General features: G+C 32.2%; 1 protein-coding gene across 5 annotated transcripts; it reads right to left on the bottom strand.

The window, feature by feature from the left end:
* Nucleotides 1-1,694: 1,694 nt before the first annotated feature.
* LOC108917155 (ubiquitin thioesterase trabid) lies at nt 1,695-19,425 on the bottom strand. Of its 5 annotated transcripts, none has more exons than XM_018723630.1 (10): nt 19,159-19,425; nt 18,352-18,938; nt 16,385-16,547; nt 15,683-15,923; nt 15,054-15,253; nt 14,725-14,995; nt 12,183-12,427; nt 7,258-7,496; nt 7,056-7,204; nt 1,695-2,576 (listed from the first exon to the last, which is right to left on the bottom strand). In XM_018723630.1, the coding sequence occupies exons 2-10, from the start codon at nt 18,790-18,792 to the stop codon at nt 2,498-2,500; spliced, it is 2,028 nt and encodes a 675-aa protein (XP_018579146.1). In that variant the 5' UTR covers nt 18,793-18,938; nt 19,159-19,425; the 3' UTR covers nt 1,695-2,497. The 5 variants fall into 5 exon arrangements, with proteins under 5 accessions (XP_018579146.1, XP_018579145.1, XP_018579147.1 ...); XM_018723629.1 differs by having other exon boundaries at nt 19,177-19,425; XM_018723631.1 differs by having other exon boundaries at nt 19,267-19,425.
* Between the last annotated feature and the right edge of the window lie 1,467 nt (nt 19,426-20,892).

Below are 20,892 nucleotides of genomic sequence, written 5' to 3'. Positions count from 1 at the left end.
ATCACAGCATATAAAACAATTGTTTTATTTGCTGTGGTGATATTATGTCAAAAGAAGCGAAGCGAAGTTATGTTTTGTTTTTTTAAGAAAAACAACTTTAAAGTGAAGTAAATTCCCTTGAATAAAAAACTAGTACATAAAAAGCTGGCTAAATACCCCTTGGGTGAAGGACAAAAAAGAAGAACAAGAAGTAGTAATAAACAGTTTCATTCTACTTCATTTGAAAAAAATAACCAATCCTACCGGCTCCTACAGCTTAATAATTCAAAGCAATAAAAAAACTCGGGTAATTATTTACTTTAGTGGCACCATCTCCAATTTTCACAAAATTTTGTCTACCCCCCTATTTTCGATGGTGCTGAACACGAATCTGAAGTTTTTTTTGTGCGGTCGAACCCAGTTTTTGAGAAAAAAATTTTTCAAAATTCTAACCTGAATATTTCAGATAACACTACGTAGAACTCTGTATATTTTATGTAGCTTTCAGAACATCTGTAATAAACAATGAACATTGTTTAAGAAACACATTTTCCCAAATTTGAACTAAAAAAATATGTATTTAATAAATAAAATAGTAGTGACTTTATGTGGGATGAACAGAGTTGAATGAGAGTGGGGGAACTCAATGTTGTCATCACGAATTACAAATGGCGGATTCAAACTACAAAATTTTTATTTATTAAATACATATCTTTTTACTTGAAATTTACGAAAATGTGTTTCATGAACAGTGTTAATTGTTCATAACAGATGTTCTGGAAAGCTACATAAAATATACAGAGTTCTACGTACTGTTATATGAAATATCCAGGTTAGAATTTTGAAAAATTTTTGTCTCGAAAACTAGGTTCGACCGCAGAAAAAAAACTGCAGATTCGTGTTCAGCACCATCGAAAATAGTGGGGCAGACAAAATTTCGTGAAAATTGGAGGTGGTGCCACTAAAGTAAATAATTACCAAAACTCGAAAAATTTCTGTTAAGGATGGTTGAAAAACTATCCTCATTTATCCTGATTTTGATGAACTTATGATATGATAGTTGATGGTTATGGTATGATTATTACCTACAATTTTCTTTCCTTTATTTTAATCAGAAAGTTGGTTTAAAAAATATCCAAATGATAAAACCCCTTTGGAGGGCCATATAGGAACTTTTTTACCATTTTTGGGTCTACTTTCATCTCCTTAAGTTGTGTACCAACTTTTCCAAACACCCTGTATATCTATCGACATATTTTCAGTGTGGGTAAGATATAACCTAAATAAAACATCACCATTATATAAAAATTGCTGCTCTGAACCGTCAGCTTTCACACCTTTTTTTTATCGTTGGCAACACTAGGAACAATATTAAAATTTACGGTTTATTACATTAGGTTCAATTTATACTTTAATATGGACAGTTAACATTTTAAGACGCTAAAAGCCATCACGGCTTTTAATTTTGTTTGAAAATTTCAAGCAAAAATTAAAATAGTAAAAAGCATTTTTAATTACTATTTAATAGTGTCCAAAGAGGGAATTTTTTAACTTTCTTTTTTACTCAGTGTTAGTGACGCCTATAAATTGGAACATACTGTATCTTCCGGAAAAGGCCACTCGGTTTTAGTCTTCGATGCTTAACTGGAAGGAAGGAGTAGGTGCGAATAAAAAATCATTTGTGTGAATAAAAATAAGCGTAGAGAATACATTTTTATTAATAACCTCGAAAGAGTTTTTTTAAATATTTATTCTCTATAATTATATCTTTTAACAGTGTTAACAATGCGATATAGTAAGTTTAATAAATCTCATAATATTAATAATTCAAATTTCTATTTGGAAAATCTATTTTTAAATACACAGTTGTAAAAACAATTTATAATAAATTGACCTCATTTTAAAATATGAATTACAAGGTTTCGATAACTACATCTTTAGACGATATCTTACAGCACAGAACAACTACAAAACGAAAAACATCCCAACAAAATAATAAATAACTCACAATTCGGTTAAATTATATATTTAAAGCATAACAGAGTCGCAAATTAAAAGCAGCTAGACGGCGAATTCCGACGGGAATAATTAAATTTTAAGGTTTAGTGTTAACGTACTCGAAGCGTTACTTTTTGTCACTCGTACATCCACCTGCTCTTAATTCGTTCGATTGTAAAAATAAATACGATGAAATATTACATTAATAATTTAAACCTTTTATTTTGTACTTTAGCTACCTATAAAAATAAATATATCCTACCCACAAAAAAAAAACTATACAACATCTGCATAGGCAAGAGGAAGAATAATGCACTCCGAAATTAAGTGTAGATCAGCCCGAAAATTATAATCGAAAACCCATGCTTTAAGTGCAACATCTTTTTCCAGCTGCTAAAGACCCTATATACACTATATAATTTTAAATCTATTATTCACCATCTCGAGACAAATTTATTACATTAGGTACTAAAGCATCACTAGTTGTTTCGTGCTAATCAACCACGAACTTAAGCCTGCGTTATTCGTCGTCCGTGTCCCCCTCGCTAGAATAATCCTGTATCGGAATTGGCCTGACAAATGGTGCCGATGTCATTTGTCTAGAAATTCAAAGAACATTGTCGGCGTACCACTAAACGACAGCTTACGGGGTGTTTACGAACTTGGAGATTTATCGTTAATTGGGGATAGGTCTTGATGACAGAAGTCGATTGCTAAAAATACGCCTTAGTAAAATGGCAGTAAAAAAATATATTTTTATAATGCACACTGTTGTTCAAGTACCATTGAATCGGTAAAATCGGCTGTTTATTTGCATCTAAACGTCTATTTTGTTTTGGTATTAATTTTTTATGGATAAAATAGTAATAATCGAGTGTTATTTTGTTGTTAGTAGTTAGTATTTATTGGAATGGCATGTAATTCAGTAATCACAAATTGGTAGACTTGCTATTGATATACGGTGAATGTAGGCAAAATGCTGCAACTGAGTTATTCAAAGAGCACAAGATACTGGCTAATTACAACCCCATCGAGAATGTGACGGAGGGTATAACAAGTTTTATGTATTATCAGATCGTATTGTATCCATTTCATGTGCTCCCCTACAACTTTAGAATAGACTGAGACATCATTCAAATTATTCTTTTCAGTTTCACACATATTTTTCACATCATATGAAAGTTTTCATTTTCCTCTACAACTATAACTAGGAAAGTTTTTCAATATTTCTTCCCGTTTAATGGATATAAAGAGTGACCGCCTGTTTTTGAGACTTTGACAGTGGTGACACGAAAAATCCTAAAAATATTCTAAAAATATCCAAAAACTCGTCATGAAAAGTGAAAATGAGCATCACTTTCAGTTTTTCGAAAATTTTCGAAAATCACCCTTATTTAGGGGTTGAAAAGACAAAAAAAGTGAACAAATTAAGAATCATCAACAGTTGTAAACCCCAAATATTTCTATGCTGTTATCAAAATAATATTATGAACGTGAAAATGTCTAATTTCGTATTTGATACGGTCTTGTCTGGATTGAAAATCAACCCTTAATATCCCTAAAGGGGTGAAATCATCTCCTAAATGCCTAAAAATGCAAAAAAATATATTAAAAATTACAATTTTTTTTCTTTTTCTTTTATACGTGATAATTGAACCGTTAATAACCCACAATCACTAGATCCGAAGGAAAATACCCCTAAACGAGGTTAAAACTACCCCTAAGTTCAACCATATACGTATAAAAAGAAAAAAATTGTAACTTTTAATATATTTTTTGCATTTGTAAGCGTTTAGGGGATGATTTCACCCCTTTAGGGATATTAAGGGTTGATTTTCAATCCGGACAAGACCGTATCAAATACGAAATTACATATTTTCACATTCATAATATTATTTTGATAACAACATAGAAATATTTAGGGTTTTACAACTGTTGATGATTCTTAATTTGTTCACTTTTTTGTCTTTTCAACCCCTAAATAAGGGTGATTTTCTAAAAATTGAAAGTGATGCCCATTTTCATTTTTCATGACAAGTATTTGGATATTTTTAGAATATTTTTAGGATTTTCCCTGTCGTCTCTGTCATAGTCTCAAAAACAGGCGGAAAAATGGCTTTTTTTGCGGTCACTCTTTATACAGGGTGATTCACAACTTATCCAAAAAAATGTGGGAATAAATGCGGCATGAGATATGGAGTCAATATTGTAAAAAAAAAATTTTAAAATCCTTATAGTTTCCGAAGAAAAAATTATTGAATTGTGGTACTTTCAACCATCATATAACTGGACAACTGAAATGTCTAGTGTCATTCGTAATACGCATAGAGAACCACGTGGCCTTAACGACTCCAAATACTGAAATCCGATTTTACAATCGTCTTTGTGATAGTGTTTACAATAGTTTTTTAGTAGTTAGTGTCAAATATGGCTTGCGTGTATAGCAACGCGGAATAGATGGATATCGTTTAAATTTATGGTGAAGCATTTTTGTTATGGTGAAGTAAGACAACATTTTTATTAGTTCCTAGAAACTGAATAAAACGTACCCAAATGTCAGTGGACACGTTAGTGGACAACATTTTGAACAGTTGTTGTAACATCAGTTATGTCAAATTATTTTATTATTTAAAAGTTTTAAAACCACAAATAAATTTTATTAATTAATAATAACAATAGCGGCAAAAGCAGTTAAATTTGCTGATATAAAATAGGTGCTACAAAATTCTATTTATTTCTTTCCTTGTGAAATTCTTTCAAGTTTTTGTCCGTTTTTATCACACTTTGCCGCCATGCCGGTCGCATTGTGCATGATCAGGTTTTACAGTGGACCAGTTTCCAGTACCATACACAAGTGTATTTTTAAATCATTTTCGAACTACCTTTTTTGATTTTTTCTTTACAAAATTGTATTTGTAAGAGACCCCTGTACAATTTTTTTTTTGGATAAGTTCTGAATCACCCTATATGTACAGAGAAAAACACTAGTTCAATCAAGTCTGTTGCTGATGTTACCAGCGTTGCCATGGAAAACAAGATATGTTCAATATTTGTATTCGTTATTGACATAAATCATTTGTCTGTTAAAATCAAATCTTTCCAAGCTTTCCCAAAAATCAATTCCAGTAATGCTAGGGCCACACTTACGTTAATGTGTAACGTCCATTATCGCGATGATTATTGCATTAAAAATAATAAATTAAATTAAGCAGTAATATGAATAGCTACACTTGTGTCTGATGTTTACTCAACAAATAACGTGTTATTTGATAAAATAATTTCATCATGGAGATTGGGCCCGCTTTACGGTTGTATTATATGAGCGTCAATTATTATTTTATGCTTTTTGTCTAGAATCCGTTTGAAACAATTCTAAAAACTCTATTATTTTTTCGTTGGACCACTCCATTTTTATGCAACCATATTGAACCACGCTCGAAGCTCTAATGTGTTGCAATAGACAATGCTAGTGTAATGCGATAAACGACACGCAAATCGCTTTGATGTGTCAAAAAAGTCCGCCACTCGTGTTATTGCCTAACGTCTAATGCCATTAATAATGACGATGATAAATTAACGGCTTAGTCGTGGTTACACCTACGTTTAATGCAAGATAGTGCAATAATTAATGGCATTAGACGTAAATGTGGCCCCGGCATAATGGCGATTAACTATCAGTTCTGTAATGGAATAATTAAATACTAAATTTATTAAGTCATGGTCTAGTTTCATAACATTCTCATTCTTTTGATATAAATCCTTTTCTTTCATTTCTGGGGATTACTTAAAAAAATTATGATGTCCAAAAAGTCCTGAACCCCCTATAACTTTTCGAGATTGAGACATCAAAAAAAATTCAAACAATAGTTGCGGGATATCCAGGAACCAATATTTGACCTTGACCTTAAATTCCAAGGTCAAACCAAGGTCAAATGCCAGTAAAATTTTAAGTCCGAATATCTAAAATTTTTTCGGTATGTCCTTGCGGGATCACTTTTCTACAAATTTTAATTATTTACGATATATTACAATAATTTTTTGTGAAATGCTAGTTTAACCTTCAAATGAGCTGCAAGGGCATTGTATAAAGATTCATTGATTCCAGATTCCGATACAAGTCAGCACTGTATCGGTTGCTGACATAAAAAATAGCATACTCCATTTGATATTAAATTGACCTCAATTTGACCTTGCCAATTGTCGTGTTGAAATCCAAGGTCGCCACATAATTCGTCGTTCAAAATCCTACAAATTTTGCTTGAAACATGTTTGTGGCGCTATTCAGAGAAAAATCAGTTTAACCTCCAGACCTACAATGACGTACAAGGAAAATGTTCTGACCGCACGTTTGGAAATAAAATTTGATGCTCCTTCAATTGCTGGCGTAAAAATAGGCTGTTCCATTTAATATTTTCAATTCGACTTTGGTTTGACCTTGAAACTCGAGGTCAAGGTCAAATCCAAGGTCACCAGGATATTGGTTTCCTGATATCCCACGACTTTTATCTGACGTTTTTTTGATACGACTCAACACTGAAAAGCTATCCCAGGTTTCGATTTTTTTTAGGACACTCTGTAGATGACAATTATGTTGAACAGTAATTGCATCAAATTAAAATATGAACGGCAGGATATTTTCGTAAATACGTGTGATTCTTGGATCCGACAAGCTCACTTACGTATTGCCGAAGGAGGCTGGCAACATTGAATACTTCCGTGAGTAAAGGATGTGTCATTCCTTCTCGACTTCAACAGTTCGCAATACGTTTGTTTTTCTGTTGAGCGTATTTCTTTAATTTTGTTTTAAATTTCTTGTTTGTTTTTTAATAAAAGTTATCTTTAAAAAATAATTTCCAAGTTTGTAAACACAAATAGACATACAGAGGCCATGGACAATACATTTTTATATAATCTTTAAGTTGTTTAATTCGACGTATACTAAATTTGAAAAAAAAAAACGCATAAGTGTTAAAAAGTTAAAATATTAATTAAAAAATAACGTTGAGGTTATGTAAGTCCCTTAAAATATATCGAGTTTTTAAGAGTGCCATAGTAACAAAAAAAAAAATAATACTCACGACAAACGCCGGTAGTGATTCAGCCACTCCTCGACCATTTGAGCAACTAATAAAGGTCTTTTATGCAGCAGTTGTTGAGCAACTAAGATGCCTCCCTCCGTCTCGCACACATCCAGCCACTGCCTCAGGATCGTTTCTTCTCGTCCCAACTACAAAACGAGTTTATAAAAATCAACCGGATATTTTCAACGACAGAGATTACCTCCGATTCCATCAAGAAATGAATCGGCAACAGCTTCCTGTCCCTATCCATTAGCGGCAGGAAGGTGCTTCGCAGGTGATCGGGGCTCATGTTGTTGCCGTGTTGTACGGGTGGCCTGGAATCTATTCTGCTGTAAGGTTCGATGGGAACGAGCGCGGAAAAATGCCCTCTTGTATAGCCCAGAGCTATTGGAGTGCGTATGCAGAAACTCTGATCCCACAGTAGAGGCAAGTATACACCTAAGGAATTTTTCCATTAAACCAGTAACATGTAGTTAAACGGCTAGTAATAATTAATTATCCAAAATAAAAAATCAAAAATGATGCACTAATACAAACAATTAAAGGGTCAAAAGAATTTCCGCAATTATTCGATGATTTTTCACAAACTGTATTTAGGTGAAAAAAAAGCATTTTGAAGACTATTTTTTAGATCTTTTGGCTGAAATTTTTTAGGAGCTACGATTATCGTGCAATTCTAAGAAATAGCGTGACAAAAAATTTTTGCAAATTTTTCACGGACTTGGAAAGAATTTGTTCAGCTACGCCATTGTATGACCAGATAACTTGTTTATTCAACTTTAATTTCCTTTTTTTTAAATTTCAATACGACCATTTTTTATCGAACTATCGGACTTTTAATGGAAAAGGATCCTTTTGCCTTCAATCATCGATATCTCGGCGACAAGTGGTCGTACAGAGAATAACATGCTGCAGCAACTTTTCGGAGAAAATTTTTTTTCATCTTTTACACGAATTTTAAAGAACAGGAAAAAAAGGGTAATTTATCAATTTTTAGAAAATTGACGGCTAAATTAGAAATATTCACGAAATGACTAATGTTAAGCGTGACTTTTACAGTTCGATATACCCAGAAGAAGCCTGTGAAGTTATCTGCCATAGGTACCTGTCATATCTGGTATACCTGTTATTTAGATCTAGCGAACCGTTTCTTTGTTTCATCTAGTCAAACTTTTGAAAAAATTAAAGGGTCACGTTTTTTGAGCTTAAACACTTCATAATCAAGATTAAAATGGAAAAAAATTTTTTGAGGTTTTCTCGTATGTTTTAAATAACGTTTAAATTGATGAAAAAAAATTAAATTATGAATTTTTTCTTTGTTTTTTTGAAAAAACTTTCGGACATTGAAGAAAACAAAATCCAATTGTTTCCAGCACAATTCGGCTTTTTTGTCCTATGTTTCTGTTAATCAACTTTTAATTAAATCAAAATTAAAGATGACCCAAACCAGATATCGACCTCGATTCGGTATTTTTGAGATAAAGGACCCCTCACAAATCAAACGGAAATTGGCTTTCGGTGAAATCGGCCGAATTTTGGATATGTTGTTCCTTTCGGTGTCCAGATCAAAAGTCTCCATGGGCACGAAACTCGAAAATCTTCCCTGCGAGCAGTACTCAGCTTGGAAGGTTAGAGACCGGTAATCCCCGATTTTTACTGATTCTACCTCTACCCTTGCATTTTCGGGATATACAGGCTTCGTAGCGGCTGGGAAAACCGGGAAAAGTCAGGGAATTTGTTATTTTTCATAAAAAACAGGGAATAGTCAGGGAATTTTAAAAATTCATTAAAGTCAGGGAATTTGATGTATGCAACTAGAAATTTTGTGAAAGCCGGCCCTGGGTTCTTGAAAGATAAAACTATTTGTGGTTTTGAAACCTTTATAAGAGGTTGTTAGGGTATAAAAAAGTATGGAGTCCAGTCAAGAAAACATTTGATGATATTGAATTTGAATTTAATGCATAAACACCAATTGGTATGTAAAAATGAACTACAAGTGACCTGGATTTTTTTTTATAAGTCAGGGAAAACCTGGAGAAGTCAGGGAATTCTTTATTACCTTTGAACTATGAACTCTGATATATATCTTCATATATATCCCGAAAATGCAAGGGTAGAGCGATATCAGCGAAAATCGGGGATTATCAGTCTCTAACCTTCCAAGCTGGGTACTGCTCACAGCGAAGATTTTCGAGCTTCGTGCCCGTGGAGACTTTTGATCTGGACACCGAAAGGAACAACATATCCAAAATTTGGCCGATTTCACCGAAAGCCAATTTCCGTTTGATTTGTGAGGGGTCCTTTCTAATTAATTTTTGTACAGTCTGTAATCACTTAAAAAACAGTTTTTTTCAAAACTACCCTTTTTCTCTTCTGAAAAAAATTTATTTATTATTTATTTTTTTTTCATTAATTTAAACGTTATTTGTGGTAAAAATGTGAGAAAACCGCAAAAAAAAATTTTTTTTTCCATTTTAATCATGATTGTGAAGTGTTTAAGCTCAAAAAACGTGACCCTTTAATTTTTTTCAAAAGTTTGACTGTTTGAAACAAAAAAATGGTTCGCTAGATCAAGATGAAACTTCACAGGGTTCGTCTGGGTATATCGAATTGTAAAAGTCATGCTTAACGTTAGTCATTTCGTGAATATTTCTAATTTAGCCGTCAATTTTCTAAAAATCCATAAATAACCCTTTTTTCCAATTTTTTAAAATTCGTGTAAGAGATGAAAAAACATTTTTTTTCTGAAAAGTTGCGGCAGCATGTTATAGGAAATCTATACCAGTTTTCGAAACCACCCTTCAGTTCTCTGTACGACCATTTGTCTCCGAGATATCGATGAATGAAGACAAAAGGATCCTTTTCCATTAAAAGTCTGATATTTCGATGAAAAGTGGTCATATTGAAATTTAAAAAAATGGAAATTGAAGCTGAATAAACAAGCTATCTGGTCCATGCAAAGGCTTAGCTGAAAAAATTTTTCCAAGTCCATGGTAATTTGCAAAAATTTTTTGTCGCGCTATTTCTTAGAATTTCATGATAATCATAGTTCCTAAAAAAGATATAAAAACTAGAATCTTGGAGCTTCAAAATGCTTTTTTTTAATTCCCGATACGACCATTTTTCACCTAAATACAGTCTGTCAAAAATCACGGAAAAATTTCGGAAATTCTTTTGACCCTTTAATTGTTTGCATTAGTATATTACAAAAAAAAATAATAATTTGGGAGTGCAACATGTAAAAATAACCAAAATAGTAAAATCTTACCATTTCTGCATTTTAATTAGGATTGAATTTTTTTTCAAGGGGCCTCCTCGACAAATACAAAAAGGAATAATTAGGTAAAGGAAAAACGTTAATCTAGTCATATTGTCAATTCTATACGTATATCTAATATCCATAAAATGTAAAAATGGTTAGATCTTCCTATTGTGGCAATTTTCTTTTATCTTTTTCAAGAGCGATATTAGAACAACTAACTCGATACATGCCCATGAGGCTTGTAAACTTTAAAATTGATCGGTCGAACCGTTTTCCTTTCCTGAATCGTCAGTTTTATAAAAAATTAAAGGAGCTCCTTAAACATCAATTAACGCATTATTTTTCTCATAGTTTTGGGTTAAATACTCGTCAAATATTTTAAAAAAAATTCAATTTTGGAAAAAATCAAATTTTTCAAAATTTTTTAAAAATTGTTTGCACTCTTTTTTACAATTTTATATTGAATATTTTGAATGTTGAGCAAATTTTTTTTTTTTATGAAATTTAATGAAAAATTTGATTTTTTTTTAAACTAATATTGTTTTTTCTGATAGTTAGTGAGTATTTAAGGCAAAATTGTGAGAAAAATAAGGCAGCAAAAATTTGTTTATCTTAATCATTAATTAATTGATGTTTAAGAAGCAATAAACCTACTCCTTTAATTTTTTGTAAAACTGACGATTCGGGAAAGGAAAATATATCGATCGATCGTATCAGAATTTACAGGCCTCATGGGCATGTATTGGGCTAAAAAAAACCTACAAACCTACAAACATTGGTACTTTTCGCAATATTTACAAAGTAGTCGTTGATTTTCCAAAATAGCAGAAAAAGTGATTTTTTGCACTTTTTCAAATTAATGCTGAATATAATTTTTTTTATTTGTCAATCATAAAAAAATGCCCTTGAAGAGGATTGATTCAGGTTTCTAAAACCCACCTTCCATTGGCTGTAGGATCATCAGTTCATGAGAAATCGATGATCAAAACAAAAAAAAGGCGATAACAGACGATGTCTCAATGAGAAACAATCATACAGAAAATAAAAAAAAACACATTGAAGCTGATGAATCAGAAAAAAATTGTAAAATTTTTGCTTTGCATTATTTCTTTTGATTGCACCAAGACTGACGTTAAAAAAAAATTTTCATCTCAAAGATTTCAAAACTAGAATTTTCAAGCTTTAAGATGATCCTTTTTTTTTCTAGATACGACCATTATGCACGAAGTTACAGCCTTTCAAAATAACTAAAAAAATTTGGAAATTTTTCTTCTAAATTATTTATTGAGCAACATTTGTTTTAGAGAAATTAATTCCGAACTGTCATTGTGTCGAAAATGGTGTAAAAATTAGGCGCATTTTTTATATTATTCATCGCCTACTCGCATATACCCGAGCAAAGGAAGCCAATTTGCAGATTTTTCCTCCAGTTCTAAGGATTATGTGGGTCAAAAATACCAGTTTTAATCTTTTTTTTTAATGTTGCACATTTTTATTTTCAAATGCTTGAAACTTGTAAATATTTTATACAATGAATAAATGGACACTTAAGAGAAATATCCTGAAAAATATGTACGAAATTAGCAAGTTTGGTATATATTTGCAACAAAGCGTCAAATTTTATAGAGAGAGGTTATTTTTTTCTATTTAATAGTTTTTCCAACTTTGAACGTTTTAAACATTTTTTTCACTCCATTTAAAGAATGCTAATTTAAATAAAAATTATCCTAAAATTATTCATACATACTGATTTTTTTTTTAATTAGCTGAAAAAGCACTATAAAGATACAAATACACTTTCTACCTCGAAAATATTTAATTTTAACATATACTGCATAGAATACTGAATACAAAATGCTTACCCTCAAACCTGGCATATCCAATGGCTTCTCCCCTGAAACTTTTGACATATTTCACGCCGTACACGATAATAGGACGCCTCAGGATATGCGCGAGGGCGAATACATGCAACTGTTCCAGACTCGTACCCGGTTGGCTGGCCAGGGAGATCAGACTTGTCCAGTCCTCCTCCCACTGGCCCTCCTCCAAGGAATACTGCAGGAAAGAGGCGTGACTAGATTCATATTCCTTCCACCGAGGATAGAAACTGAAAAAACACGGTGCCTCCTCAATAAACAAATAGTACATTATATTGCAAGTGAAACAAGCCATTATAAGCCAGTGAGATATTTAGGTCCACAAAAACTCACAAAGAGCGGTCTTTCACGATTTTGAGTGATAGTTTTGGCTTAAGCTCAATAGAGTTGTATCGAAAATACCCAAGTTTGTGTCTGCATCTGCACAAAACAACAAATCGACTGTTTCTCAGCTACTGACAAGGAAAATGTACCTTTCAACGTAAAGGCGTTAACATTTTTGGAAAAAATACCTACAAATAATATTGGCAGATTCCTGAAACCAGAAAATCAAGAAACATATATAGCAGTCATTCATTTCCCAAATGAACAGCTACTTTCTTAACAGATTGTGGTACAGACGTCAACACTTTGAAGCGTTGAAAATTCTCTTCTATGGAAAATCAAAATTGCAACAATGCTATTTTACGGTTGCTGCTGACGCCGTCGCTTCTACTGCTTGTTCTACAGTTACAGTAGCAAATATAAATTGAACGATATCTCACAAAGGAAATGAGTCCCGCTGAGTTAGTTTTGGTAGCGGAATCGAGTTGCACAATGCAATTTTTCATTCTAATATAAATAGTAAGAATACTATTTAAATTATAATTATTTTATTTCACTAGAGACTACAAAATGTAGTCATCATCGACTGAATTTAGAATTTAGTCAGTAAAAACCAACCTGCAAAACGTCTACAAAACTGCAACTGTTCCTGCACCTTTTCCTATGTTTTTTTTTGCATGAAGTACAAAATTATGGAAGTTTGCACATTAGTATTATTTCTCTAGCAACCACAAAGAGAAATACACAATTGATTCTTATACACATACAATTGCAGCTTACCATTCGTAGTCTAGTCGCTATTATCGGCTGTTGTTGGCTGTCCTTACTTAACAACATAAAAAGACATGACAGAATTGTCAATGCAAATATAACAAAAGTTTATAATTATAATGACGTTTCTAATAAAAGAATCTTCAACCCTACTTCAATATTATCTTGAGAAATTATAGTGAAACACAAAATAATTGATATTTGTTTTATATAACAATACGTAGAATTGAATTATGGAAATTGCCCTGTCAAACATATCAGAAATAAGCAGATTTCTTATGAATGATATTGTAAATTGTAAGGTACGGTACAAATAAGTTTTGTGCTCATGAACTTGAACACTTCGAAAATAGTCAGAGTCGAATTATTGGCAAGTGTTTCATAGTTCTGGTCCTTGAACTTTTCTGAAGGTGTACATACCAGTAACCGTCAGTGATGCAGTGTGATTTTTGGATTCTAACACATTTTCTTTGATATTAAAGATTTTCTGACAAATAGTACTTCAACAAGCAAATATCAGCCACGTTTCATTGTTCACGTTCACATTGGCAGCAATGGTTTAACTAGATATTTGGTTATACACCACACTCAAGACTAGATGTTCAAAATTTCAGCAATTTCAGGAAAAAATTGGACGTTAAAAAATAATTTATAAAAATTAAAAAAAAGAGGAAATCAGAAAAAGTAGTCTCTTAGTATTCCAAAAACACTCAAACCCCCCGATAACTTCTCAGGATCAGGAAAATGTTTCAAACAAAAGTTGTAGGATATCAAGTAACCAATATGCTGATGACCTTGGATTTGACCCACAACCTTAAGATTCAAGGTCAAACCAAAGTCAAAGTCAAGTCAATTATGCAGGAAAATGTTTTAAATAGAATTCATGAGATTTTAAATAAAATTGCGAGGTGACCTTGGATTTGACTACAAGTTGCAAGGTCAAATTAAGGTCAACTTGGAATAAGCTACTTTTTATGCCAGCAACCTATACAGCACCAAATTTTATGTCAGAATTTGGGATCAAAAAACTTTTCTAGGATGTCCTTTGTAGGTCAATTGGAGGTCAAACTAATTTTTCACAAAAAATAGTGGACATAAGAGTAATGGAATTTAACAGACATATTCAACTAAAACTATTAAGTATGACCTTGCCAACAATTTTGAAATTTAACACATTATTAGATTAATAGTCGAAATTTGATGAAAGATCATTCTGGAGGCTGACAGCCCAATTTTTATAAGGGCCTTTCAAGAACGGAATATGTTTGCCTGCCTTTCGGTGTTGTATTTGCACACCCAACCTTTAAAAAACAGTCTGATTTCAAACACTTTTTAAAATAGTCTCTATTGAAAGAAGTTACTTTGTATCGTTGAAGTAGTACATTAATACCATCTAATTAACAAGAAACGTGTAGATAAAAGCACAACTCACATATGACCTCCCTGTCCGAGACTCTCCGCTAAGGCCCTCCTGAGCATGTTGTCCCTGTCGAACACCCCCCACGTGGCTTGCATGACAGAATCCAACAGGCAATCTCCTGCAGATCTGTTCCAGAGAGCGTAAAGCCTAGACCCGAGACGGACGGTAATATCTAAAGACCAATTGATCACGGCAGGGTCATTCTCTAATTGCTCCTGAGCGTCTTTGTCCAGTAGTTCAGCGAAGAGCTGATCTTGCACGGGGGCGGGTAATTCATCGACTTCTACGGCAGAAAACGCAAATAGTATACGATCGTTGAGAACTCTGAAACGTTAATTTACCTGCTGGTAAGGTAAACGTGGGGAATTCCGTGACGAAATTACAAGGAAAATTGCCTTTCCTCTGACGAATCGTAGAAGAGAAGTGGCGTCTGATGTCGGCCGCTATGTCGGGAGCTACGTAACTCGGGACGCGTTTCACACCCGATCCGGAGCCCTCTATTTGCGATAATAACACTGCTAATAAATCCTCTCTTTGAAATCTGAAACCAAGGTTCGTTTAAGTTGAAAAAAAAGAAGAAACTGCAAACATTTCAATTGTAACTAATTTCAATGTAATTTTCGATCGATTTTGATGAGAAAGGTGAGATTTGACAACAATGCATGTCATTAAGTATGCATTCACCGTTGTTTGATATGCGTAGCCTGATGTTACATTAGTTTGTGTCAAAAGTTACAACCACTTACCTGAAATTCTCCGATTTGATGCCCAAAAAAATGAATGGAGTACCAAAACTGTTTATTCAAACTTTTTTCATCAAAATTAAAACATATATAGTTGTTCTGCAGAATTAATAAAATTTATAATACAAGATATATCGATCATCCTGTAGCTTCTCGATCGGTTTATTTTATGTTTTCTTTGTAATTTAATTTATGGGATCGTTTTCCATTTGCGTGGTAAAACTTACCTTATAGCTAAATGTACTAAGGTGTGGCCAACATCGAAAGCGGAACTTCTATTCAAAATAGCCACCTCTGAGGCTGTAAGGGTACGCGCAGGATCTCCGCCTGAAGAAAGGTAAGCTTCGACAGGATTCGGATCGCCTTCAATTACACCTATACAGGCATTTAACCAATTCCAATCCGCGTTTCGCTTGAGACGTCGCATCTTACGTTCATTTTCGTGATTGTTTTGACCCTGGCTAGTATCTACAAAAAGTATCCCTATGACGCAGCACGAAGTTATAGTCAAGAAAAAACGATTATCGTTCGCAGTAAACGGATTCTAATGGCACTGATTTCAGAAATTTCTACTAAAGTAAATATAAACACAATCTACAATGAAATTTGTATGATTTATGATGATAAATAAAATACACCTCATTTACAAATTGGATTGTAAAGATTAATTGCAATTTTACCGTTACGTAACGTATGATTTAAAAAATAATCTACATATAACCTGATCGAAAAAGGTAAAAAGCAAACGGAGTTCTACATTAACAAAGTTGATAAAAATAGGAAAAGTAATCACTCTTGTGCCATTCTCTTATGTACTTGAATATGTTTATTTTTTAAATAATTTGGCGATGCAAATATAAAGTGATTTACATTACATTAAGTGGTATTATCCAGATTGCAGGTGTTGTAAAAAGCATTAATCCACCTACCTAAAATATAATCTTTGTATCTATCATCCTGATTGATATCAGATTCTGGAATTCGATCCGGAGAAGGCATTATAAGACTGGCGGCTTGGGATCGTTGGCTGCCGTTGCTAGATCCGCACATCGCACATTTGACTGACTTTGGCCAGTTTTCATAAGTACACATCTAAAATATCAACCTGTGTGTTACATTTTAAAAATACACAAATTATTTAGAATAACATAAGAGTAAAATTAGAATATTATCAAGATGCCATTTTTTTTAAATATGGGTATATTTTGAGAACGGCTCTCCACATAGAACCAACGAATTGTAAGTTTGCCAGGTGGTGAGTCAAGAAAATTATTGACTTGAATCTTTTAATTACATAGTAAGGGTTAAATCTAACACCAACACACTATGATGAATTCGAGTTTAAAAAAATTGGTTTTAAGAATCAGTTAAAATTTTGTCAAGCTAAAGTTGTGAAGATCTTTTTACTTGTGTGTACACAACAAAACTTTTCACTAGTTTTCATAGAAAAGACATAACTACCTAACCTAACCTAACTACAGCGTATTAGAAAAGGCAACGGAAAATTCCTTTGACGTCTTTGACGTGTGACTAAAGAAAAAAACTGTTTTCTTATTTTATATAAAAAGTTAGAGTTTAACAATTCTGTCTAACAATGCAGAGTTCATCATCCAGCTCATAAGAGACAGATTATGTTAAGCGTAAATATCACAATAAAGTCAGTGGTCTCCATAAGTTCTCTGTTAAGTTAAAGTAAAAACAACTCTCACTGAGTTTTTATAGTTACACAAAAGAAAAAACTTCTCATAAATTGTGGTTTTATTTCTGTTTTATTAATTATAATTATATAATAGATTTGATTCTAATATTAACTAATAAAAAGGTATTATAATTTAATTTTTCTACTAAAACCGCACAATTTAAATAAAAAGATATTGCTTATTAATTAAAACATGAAAAAATATATTACTTAACGAAACAAAAATTCTTGCAAATAATGGAATGAGATTTTCCCTCTGCAGATATTGCAGTGTCCCTTACAATGTTTTCATATTAATTTAAAGACGATTAAATAAAAAAATAACCTGAGAAATTCTCAAATTAATAAGTGATTTTTTAAATTTGTGTCATTCCTCATTATTCTCTAGTACAAGAGTAAAATTTTAAGGTCAATCGATGAACATAATTCTACTTCCAAGAACGTATGAGACATTATATCAATAAAAGTAAATTAGCATTGATATTAAAATTGTTTCCCACGCCTGGTGTTCTGGTTAAAACACTGTTATGTGAAACATACCATCAGAGTGTGAGAAATTATTTTAATACTGATGCTATTTTAACATGTATACTTTATGTACCTGAATAACTGCTTACTTCGAGAAATATCGAATAAAAATTGATATAGTTTATAAAATATCGATAAAATCATACTCTAGAAGTAGCAAAATAACAAAATAAAAAATATTTGTTATAACTCTGACCATATTCTAATAAACATAAATACTAAAACCATATTTGCACCACACAACAATAACATTATCGTTATCTCAATACTATAACGAGACAGCAAAATTAACCATTTTTAGATAACTACGCCATAATTTAATTTGTTCAAAATGCAATTTATTCCTTTAATGTTCTTTATCATCATTCAATTATTTCTCTACCTACTTTATGTATTTTCTTTAACTTTAATTTAAATATCATGTAATTAAAAATGAAACAACTTTGGACTAAATATAGCTTATATTTGGGCCAATTATAATATTTTAGCCTAAAAAATATCTAGCAGCTTTCAAGCTTCTTCATTTAATGCATATTTTAATTAATTTATCTCAAAATTATAAATTTAGAGATACACAGATTTTACACTGAAGTGGTGACATAATTTGACTTCTTATTGGACAAAAATAGTTAAAAAATTAATTAACTAAAAATAAATCAATAAACTTACCGAGCAAATCCACTTTGCTTGCGAAGTTCTCCTAGAATTCTCCAGGTTGGTTAAACTTGCAGGAGGGCTATTGTTTCTAGGTTGAGATAAACTTTGGGCTAAATCAGAATGTTGAGAGATTTTCAACGGCTGAATATGTTCGTGCAGAGTATTGGCCGATACTGGGGTAGACCCGCAATATATACATATATTTGAGGAATTTATGTAGGTACAATATTCTGTAGGTCTCTTAGGGCATTTTGATTTGTTTTCCAAGGGTCCGGCTGCGGAACCGATGGTGGAAGAAAAGTTTTCATCTACATTAATTTTATCGCCATGTAGGCGATATATATCTTCACTTATGAACGGTTTCGGACCTCTGCACATAGTGCATTTTAAAGATGATGGATAATTCTCATATGTACAATATTCACAAGCCCATTTTGGTTCACTTTCACTCATTTTAGAGGTATTTATCTAACCTGAGTACTAAATATGCCTTTTGCTTTGTTGTACTATTCGTCATGAATTTATCATATTTGATTTTAATCCTCATTAATCTATTTGTCGACTTAAAATAAATCAATGCGACATGGTTATTCTAACACCTAAAACAAATTTTTAAATAACCACCAATCAATTAAAGGCCCTAAATTAACAATTTGGCATGTTTTTCAAGGAAATGTTTTTATTACAATGCCAATGTCACTTCTAAATTTATTTGTATAATGTTGCATCGTATGTGTGTAACTAGCTTTTAAAAATAAAACATATCAATGCACTATTAATATCAATACAGGAAACATTCAAAAAATAAACACATATCACCTGAGAAGTTTCTCTCACCTTCAACAATAGGGTCACAAAAAAAATTATTGCAGTGAAGGCACAGTGATTTATTTTTTGTGTAGATTGGAAAACAAATAATTTAGATACCATTTGTAAAAGGAACTGTTCCCCAGGTGACAAAATAATACAGCGGTTTTATCCCAACGTCAAAGTACCTCTTGTTTTGACAAATTTTCACTTGTTTCTCATTTCCTTCAGAATTATGAGATATAAAATGACGGCTAATTGTCACTTGAGAAGACTACTTTACCGACCGATGGCTAACAAATAGTCGCGTTCAATTCGTACTTAAATGAAGTAAAAAATGACCCTTGGCTCATTTCAAAATTTAACATTCCCTTCGTAAGCTGGATCCGTGATCAGATCAACAAGGTAAAAAATCAAATTGAATTACATGATTCACAAATAGTTGTTTTTGAATGTTAGGGAAATTAAAGAATATGATACAGCAAACAATAGCCATTTTGGGGGCATTATGATGATTCTATTTATAATACTACATTCAATTTTAACATTTTTTAAATAGATAGTAGAAAACGATAGTCCTGTTCGTTGTGTCTGCTTGACTTGACAACTCAATCGGAGTATTTTATCAGAATTCGTTGAAGCCGAGCACAAATTCTATGTTGTTTGTTATGCAGGAGTATTTTACTTTGATCAATAAGATCATTGCTCTGGTTACTCTGTCATTGGTGCTGGAGGAAAGGGAGTAAAGCAACTAGAGCATTGCCTATTACTTAAGGTTAAGGCACATGACAAAATAACAGAAGAAAAACTGCTAAAATATCCTAGATAAAGTAAACTTAAAACTACGTGTGTGTTTTAACATATTATAAAAATTTGTTATGATAGGTTATGTTCAAGTCGTCTTGACGAACACGAACACAGGCAAATTACTCCAAGATCTGCCTGTTCTACTTTGTGATCTTAAAAGACCTGGTGACGTCACTGCCCGTACTCTTCATGATCCAAGATCTCTTGGAGCCAGTAGGAGTAGCATCTAACGAACAGGGCTGATGTCAAACCGCCATTTTAGGGCAAAGAAGAACATTAATATTATTAATTGCTTGATCAATTTAAAGATTTTAAAATAAAACTTGTTTTTCATTATTTAATATCGATGTTCTGGGCTATAGAATCTGTATCGCTGATTTTTTTTGGGTAAATAAAATAAAATAAAATAAAGGACTATTAAATGATGGTATTATAATATCACAGATAATCTGTATTTTATGTTAATACAATCATAATTTTCGAAATATTGTTGTATTATGGATTGTTTTAATTGTAATCAGCTAAGAATTAGAATTGTTTTACGAGTTAATAACATGCACATGCATTCGTACAATCCATCTATAATCCAAACTCTACAATGGAGAGTTACTCTGTTTAGCTAATAGCCACTATTTTTTACAAAACGAAAGCACCTAAGATCTGCATAGAGCACTCAGCACATTGAGCACGGAAATAGAACATCTTTCTGTAATGACATTAGTTAGTTTTTAGTTTTCAAATTTTTAAATTAGTGAATTTTTTAATTAAAAAATTAGTGATTACTTTGTCTAGTACAGATGTGTAATTCCTACTTAAATAAAATAAAATAACTATATTACTATTAATGGGTAAGTTTTAATGAGTTGTGTTGATTTTTATCAAGTACAAGATTTACTCCTATGCCGTTTGTAAATATTAGGTATACAATATGCATAGATC

This window comes from Anoplophora glabripennis, unplaced genomic scaffold (assembly GCF_000390285.2).
Source record: "Anoplophora glabripennis isolate ALB-LARVAE unplaced genomic scaffold, Agla_2.0 scaffold85, whole genome shotgun sequence".
Taxonomy (NCBI): domain Eukaryota; kingdom Metazoa; phylum Arthropoda; class Insecta; order Coleoptera; family Cerambycidae; genus Anoplophora; species Anoplophora glabripennis.
The sequence above is the reverse complement of the archived record's forward strand: the minus strand, read 5'-3'. Positions and strand labels throughout refer to the sequence as shown.